Consider the following 7,707-nt stretch of genomic DNA (forward strand, 5'->3'; position numbering starts at 1 on the left):
CTTTGGTCATATTTTAGTGTTTGTTTCCATACTGTACCTACTTTGGCATTTCCGTCTTCTCTACTATTCAATAACAGCGGTGCGTGTTGCAACGTTAAGTATATCCCTCAGTTTGACTAGTTTTTACATGCAACAAGAACAGCGACATTTACAAAAACTGTAACATAAAGCATAACATGTAACTGTGAACTTATATTTCCCGCATTCTCCACATGTTTCCAAGGTGTGTACATGGGATGATGACTGGCAAAACGACAACCGATGTGTGTAATTTTGTTTTTTCAGCTACAATCTCCTGCAATTTGGGGTTTGTTTGCGTAATGTCAGCTCAAGAACATAATGTGTGGACAGATAAAACGCAAGAGAGCTGACAGCTTGAACCATGCTTCAGTACATCTGCTGCTGGGTTTGTTTTTGGTCATCCTTTAACAGAACACCAAATACCACATTTAAAAGGACAAGTTTCCTTCCTCTTTATGTAATATATTACCTAGTAATATGGAGCAGGATGCTTGAACCTGAATAGTGATAACTCACACTCGGCTTGTGGAGGTAATGCTCCTGTTCAACGTTCATTGTTTTTGCGCTTTCTAACACATGAATAGATAGTAGGTATTTATCCAGAGCTTTACTTGACCACGTTTTTAAATACTATCTAACTGTATGGCAAGATCATGTAAATGCTTCACAAATTAAGTTTTTAAATGTCTTTACTTATTTAAATGTCAAAGATTATTCAGGATGGGTTTTGCACAATCTACCATGTTCACAGTGCGCAGGCAATAATCTTGACAACAATATTCATGCACTATGGTTATGTACACCTGTTCAGAGGTTCTGGGTCTTGTCGAAATGCCTGAGATGTAAAATTTCACGTTCCCTCTCAGTTTGCTTGCTGGGTAACTTGGATGATAGCACTTTGGTGGGGGGGGGGGGGGGTTTGCATTGCTTTCACTGTCTTATGTATTGTAGAGAAAACTATCCTCATGAATTGGAAAAGCAAAAAAATTCTCAGTATCAATCAGTAAAGAGATCTTTTGTTGGATCATATTAGACATCAGATTGATCCCTCTGCGCTCCTTTGATTGGCTCCATCACTCAGTGGGAGTGGGGGGCTGTGGAATATGTCCTGTAGAGCATGGGTCTTCAACGTTTTCCAGGCCAAGGACCCCCAAACTGATGGCGAGATGGAGCGGGAACCCCCTAATTATATATATTGTATAAAATTGTGTTATATCAAACTGGTCCTATAGTGCCATGTGTAAATCTACCTTGTTATTGTGCATTCAATACTAAAATACTCAAATAATACACAGGTTCATTTATTCATGTTTTTATTTTAAACATGTGCGAGGCACAGTGAGTAGGGTGGCCAGGGTGGTTTATCTGTTTACTATAGTGTGTTGAATTCATGTTAATGTGTATTTAAAGACATTTCAATTAATGGAAAAAAATTGCATATAAAATTGCGTATAAAAAAATGTCTAAGCAACCAAAATTTTTCGCGACCCCCATGCAGTACCTCCGCGGACCCCCTAGGGGTCGCGGACCCCCTGTTGAAGACCCCTGCTGTAGAGCGTGGTGGCTGATTCGGGGGTTGCCTGGGTCTTGGGGCTCTGGGGGGTGCCCGTAGTGGGGTGCCTGGTGGGTCCGGGGCTGGGTGCTCAGGCGGGCGTTGGCTCGCTCTTGGCAGCTGCTTCGTGGGACCTGGACCCCTGTGCCTCAGTTGGGGGCCCCGCCGGGGGGTGCACCCCCAGACTCGGGTCCCTGGGATCCACTCCAGCGTATCTGACTGCTGGCGGAGCCCACAGGTTCGTCTCGAGGCTCCCTGGGGCTTTGGCGCTGTGGTTGTTGGGGGGTTTCTTGGGGCCCATTTCTGCTCTTCCCTTAGATGGGGAGGCAGCTTTCCTTGTGTTGGCTGCTCTTGGGCACCTTTGCTCTGAGGGTCCCTTCGGGCATCTGTGGTTTTGGTTCCCCTGGCGTCTGCCTCGGTGCTCTGGGGGGCGTGGAGGGGGGGGGGGGGGTCTTTATCTCCTCACAATGGCTATTGAGCATTTTTCTCATGGATAAACCTTACATACACAAGTGCACTCTCACAAACACCTACAGGTGCTTGGATGCAGGTGCTTACTTTCTATACAGAAAACCCCCTATTATTATCTTTAGCTGTCACTTTATACATTTCGTATTAAATAATACTGCATATTCTTCAGTGATGGTATCAAGGCGTTGGTTGTTTGTACCTGTGATACCTTATCAGTTGGTTTTGCTGTTCATTTTATATCTCTCTTTGCAGGTAATGAAGCAGACTCAGAGGATATTATATTGCTCTCTCCCTTTTCTCCCTTATAGCATTTGTCTAATTTTCTTCTCTCCTTTTTTACCTTCCTGTTTCAGTGTCCGTTGAACATGAAATAGTCCCAGCATAAAATCTAATTAATCTTCTTGCATATAGAAATCAAGCGGAGCACTATGGCGAAAGCAGTAAGGCTCCATTTGTAAAAGTAAAATCTGTTGGACAACAATTCTTTTTGCCATATTTCCAGACAGGATACACACAAAGTAAATAAACAAATACATAAATAGATAAATGTCTTTACTTTGGAAAGTGCTATTAAAAGTTTCTCTGACCAAAAAGTTATGATTTGCACACCAATGAAATGTGCAGATGTGTCAAAAAATCCTGGAGATTTTGTGTCAAAAAATCCTGAAGATTTTGTTCAGTGTTCATGCCTCCCATTTACCCATAAACAGAGTTTATAGAGATTTTACAAATTCAAATTATGCTTGGTATGTATATAGATATCCAGAGATGACATAAATTACACCTCTCTCTACACATACCTCCTGTGGCATTCTGCAACAGAAATCATGATTTAGCTGTTTGTGTATTTTTTTTCACATCCGTCTAGTTTTGTCTTACTTTCATTAAACTTTGAAGAGGCTTTTTGATTGGAATAGTGGAGACTGTATAGATGCTTTTTGTAAAAAGTGAAAACTATATTGAATCAACATCAGTAAGGTAGACTTTGGAAAGCTATACCACATTATTCCACTTACAAAAAAATAAAAATTAATGATAATCAGAATTTTGCCTATAAGTTGATTAAACATTTAAGACATAAATATGTTTTTGTGCAGTTGGATTTGATATATCAGTTATAGCCACTTTAGGACTCCAAAAGGTTTTTGATAAAGATTATAACACCACATAATCTCGCATCAGCATTTACAAATATTTATAAAAATGGCTTTATGAGAAAACTGGATGTTGTTGCTTTCTGCGTTTCTCTCAAAGGTGCCTTGCCTCCCCTATCAATCTCTCCAACATTCCTCCCTCCTGTCTTTGCTCTCCTCCCTCCATCCTCTTCTCGTTTCTCTATCAGACCTCCCTTCGTCAGCACAACCCTTTATTTTCTCTCACTACAGTGTTGGCAGTGGAGTGCCGTCAGCCTGACAGCTCACCTCCTCCGCTGCCTTGCCCCTGCTCTCCAAAGGGCAGGAAGGCCCGTCCCTGACTCGGTGCCTGATGGGGTCTGACAGCAGTGTGTTCTGGGATAACAGTTACTGAAAAGGGGGGCATTCCAGCACTGGCGGCTTTTGTCACAACCCGGCCACTGTTTGCTTTTGACAAGACAGCTGTTTGAAGCGTTCCTGGTATGGCGCAAAGAGAAAGAACCAAGAGGTGACTTACGTTTATTAGAGATCTATCAAGGGGATGTCTGCTGCCACCTTGTCCTTCGGAGTCGCTCTTCAGCGTGTTTATTTAAAGCCTCATATCATCATTGTTAACAATTACAATAAAACAAATCTAATTGTGAACCAAGAAACACTGTGTAAACAGGTCAGTGATAGACTGTGGGGCCTACAGTATATAGATGTATTCAGTCTTGGTTCAATTCTGTGCCTTATACTTGTAAACCAAAGACAAAACTGTAAAACCCATACATCTTCAAGCAAAAAGTCAGTACAATGATGTAAGGAGTGGGCTGATGAGGCCTGTTTTTGAGGCGCTGGTCAGAACTTTGACAGCAATATTTTGATTTAATCTTTGCGGAGGGATGTAAAAACGTCATTATAATAGTCTATCTTTCCCTCTGAAGATTAAACCAGGCACTATTTTTTTTCCGTGTCTTGTTTTGACACAAAGTCCTCTATTCTTATAATGTTTAAAGGTGGTATTAGACAAATGATGCTGCTGTCAGAGAGTCCAAAACTACACTTATGTCTGACATGTTATGTAGATTTTCACGCTACTTAGCAGCGCTGAGTGCAGAATTTTAACCTTGCATTTTTTGCAATAATTTCTGCCATTTCTGCCCTAAGCTGCATGAAACTCTAGATACTCGGTAGTTACACATAAATGCTACATTTTGACTTGCCAGCATAAGAATTGAAACCAGGAAGGGATATGCCAAGAATCTGATATTGGGGAGCATAAAGGTGTTGAATAAAAGTGGCCTGAAAACGAGGCCTTGAGGGACACCACTTCCTGACAACTGTCAGATTTGAACCTTTGAATCCCATCCGGGTTTCCCAGTATAATAGTCAGCATGGATTGACCAACTATTCCTATTGTAGCACTGAAATCCAATTATGACAGGACAGAGCGTCACACTGTGGAGCTCTGTGGAATGAAATCCATCTAGCGATAGTCAGGTTATGATAAGACAACCTTGATTTTATAATTGAAGTCTCAGACAGTCTTATGGTGAGATCAAAACACAAAAACAGCAAAAGGAAGTATAGAAACCAGCTCAAACTAAGCAAGAAAGCAAAACCCAAACCGAAGCCGTGACACAGCTATTAGAGACACTAAACAATGCATTGCATGAAAATAGTAAACATGCTCTACACAGAAACAAAACCATTATGGTTTGTAGGTGTTTCCTGTGTCACCTTTCAACAGTTGTTAATAATCCTGCAGAAAAATGACAGCCTCTGCACCCTCCTCTCCTCATTTAAACTGTCTGTGTACAGCACATGTGCTACAAAACGAATTTTGCTTAAGGCGTCACAAAAATGCCTTTTTGATGCTGTAAGGCTGAAATATGTTTAGGAGGCATGTACTGTAATTAGCAGGTCATCCTGATGAATGCCTCCAGCACCCCTGGGAGCAGCTGCTCCTACACAGAGGAATGATAATGAATAGTCTAACATAAGATGAGCTATACGCAGCAGTACAGGTGGCACACGCCACACAAGTTTAATAATTTTATCAAGGTGACGCCCCAATAAATTTATTTTATAGTAATTAAAGTATAATGAATATGTCTTCTTGTGCCGTTATAACACCACATATTGTCCTTTTGGATATATGTTAGGCAACATAACATGATTAACAGCGACACTTGTTAGGCTGCTGAAAGCAAATGTCAGCCCTTGAGATCTAGCGCCACCTTCTGGCACTGTTGGTTTTCCACTCAATTTCAACTGCAGAATGCCTGAGAGTCCCAAAATGAATGTTCTTTATTCCATATATCAGTGTAATTAAAATTCATGGTAAGTGTGGCAAACATCATATATTGCCCAGAAACATAAAAAAATACCAAATCAAGAGGCTTGTAACATAATATTTCTTTTGAAAAACATGACCCTGTTTCTTGAACTTGGAAATATAGTGCAGTGTAGATATTTAACATTTTGATGGTGGGTTTATTCCTTCGGTGCTGAGTTTTTATACACCCAACTTCTTGACATTATTTATTTTGTAATTATCTGAGACCAATTCTGCAATACTGAATCAAAGCAAATCAAATTATATATATATAAAAAAAATCTAAGCAAATTATTTTGTGGGAAGAAGCACCAGATGAAAACGTAATCATCACACAGATCCTAAGACAATACATTTCTTTCACATGTAAGGCAAATGTGACTTAAGTTAGACTTTCTGCTTGCTTGTTTTGTTTATACATTTAAGGTGGCTAAATAGTGTACATAAAAAAAAAAAAGATTAAAAACACATTTTTAGGATCTATATTTTAAAATTCTCCTTATCTCTCAAATTTGGTGGCTTGAAATACAAATTGGGAACTTTTTTTAAATGCACCTCTTTGGTGATTGGGCATTAGGACAGAAATGCAGTGAGACTTGACAGAGAAAACAACCAGAGCGTATGTGGAAAGCACATTACATATGATGAAGAAAAAAAGAAATCACAGTTATTTTCTATTGGAAGACAAACCAAAAGACAAACCAAAATGAAACAGGCTACCCTTTAGTGAACAAAGGCCGAGAGGATGGGTCACATGTGAGGTTGACCTGCAGCTGGCTTGTGTCTATAATGGTGGATGAGTCCAATTGTAAGTCTTATTTGAGGTTTTTAAGTTGTTGGTTGGTGTTGGTGATCTTCAGATCCATTTTGTCCACTTTGTTGAGCAGGGAACCGATGGAGTCGTCCTGTTCCTCAATCTCCGACTGAAGACCGAGGCCGAGGTTCTTCAGTCTTGCCAAGCCACTGGACATCTCATCTAAGTCACACAGAAAGTTACACATTATTCTAACAATACCCCAACGCCTGTTTAACCTCACAATGATTTCTCTTTATGTAAATCATATGTGAAAAAATATTTTTAAGGCAATTAAGAGTGCTAGTTTTGGATATTAAAATCTTTATTATATTTCAAACTAAGAGCAATATAAACAGGTTTTGTTATATACAGAAGCAATATTGAAAAAATACATAGGTTTGAGAAAGATAACATGATGACGTAAATATACCTTTTTATGCAAATGCATTATTAACAAGTATAAAATTAATTAATTATGAGAATTAAAAATAATTTAAAGATTTTAGTTACCTAAATTGTTGTCAAGGGTCTGGTGAGCCGTTTTCAGGTAACTGTTCTGAGGATATCCATTCGGTCTGGATGAGCTGTCATCCATCGATGCAGCAGCTCCAAAACCTTAAACACAAAGAATCAGAAGTGGATTCTGTCAGTTCTTGGTATAATGATGATATCAAGCTAAAGACTACCTTGTGGCAGCTCTTACCTCCCGTATCCAACCTTCTTAGATTGGGATGGCTGGCTTGGTACTTATCTTCGTTTTCTCTGCTGCTGGACATGGCAGTCTGTAGTCTGAGACATTTAGGGAAGCACCGTTCAGTCAATCAGTGAAAAACAAAACGGAATCCCACCTACAATGACTTCTTCTGTTCTGGGTTTAGATCAGATTTCAAACTGCACATTTCTACAACATGTTGTAATAGCATCTTTCTTAAAGATTCAGAAAAACGTTTTGAGATCAATGTATTTATTGCAACAAAGCTGCAACATAAAATCCGATCTGCTGAGAGGATCATCAGGGCTGACCTTCCCTCCGGTCAGAACCTGTACAGGTCTAGAGTCGAGAAAAGGGCAGCTAACATCTCTGCAGACCCCACACATCCTGCACACAAACTATTTAGACTTTTCCCTTCATATCAGTGTTACAGAACACTAGTTGCAAAAAAACAGCAGTCACAGATTCTTAAGTATTCATATCCCTTGAACTTTTTCACATATAGTCACATTACAACCACAAATATATTTTATTGGAATTGTATGTGAGAGACCAACACAAAGTCGTATACAATCATGAAGTAGAAAGGAAATTATACAGGATTTCTTTTTCTTTTTTTTCTTTTCTTTTTTTTTTTTTTTACAAATAATAAACTGAAAAGGGCATTGTGCAAAAGTGTTAGGCCCCTCAAGCTTCTCTAAA

General features: G+C 39.5%; 1 protein-coding gene across 2 annotated transcripts in view; it reads right to left on the reverse strand.

Moving 5' to 3' along the window:
* Window positions 1-5,441: 5,441 nt before the first annotated feature.
* The window catches only part of snap29 (synaptosome associated protein 29), a 6,772-nt gene continuing 4,506 nt past the window's right edge, over window positions 5,442-7,707 (reverse strand). For both annotated transcript variants that reach the window (XM_012865620.3, XM_012865621.3), the window contains exons 4-6: window positions 6,997-7,082; window positions 6,804-6,908; window positions 5,442-6,473 (exon numbers count right to left, since the gene is read on the reverse strand). In XM_012865620.3, the coding sequence (XP_012721074.1) occupies window positions 6,313-6,473; window positions 6,804-6,908; window positions 6,997-7,082 (352 nt within the window). In that variant the 3' untranslated portion in view covers window positions 5,442-6,312. The remainder of the gene's footprint in view (window positions 6,474-6,803; window positions 6,909-6,996; window positions 7,083-7,707) is intronic.

The sequence above is a fragment of the Fundulus heteroclitus genome, chromosome 12 (assembly GCF_011125445.2).
Source record: "Fundulus heteroclitus isolate FHET01 chromosome 12, MU-UCD_Fhet_4.1, whole genome shotgun sequence".
Classification (NCBI taxonomy): Eukaryota; Metazoa; Chordata; class Actinopteri; order Cyprinodontiformes; family Fundulidae; genus Fundulus; species Fundulus heteroclitus.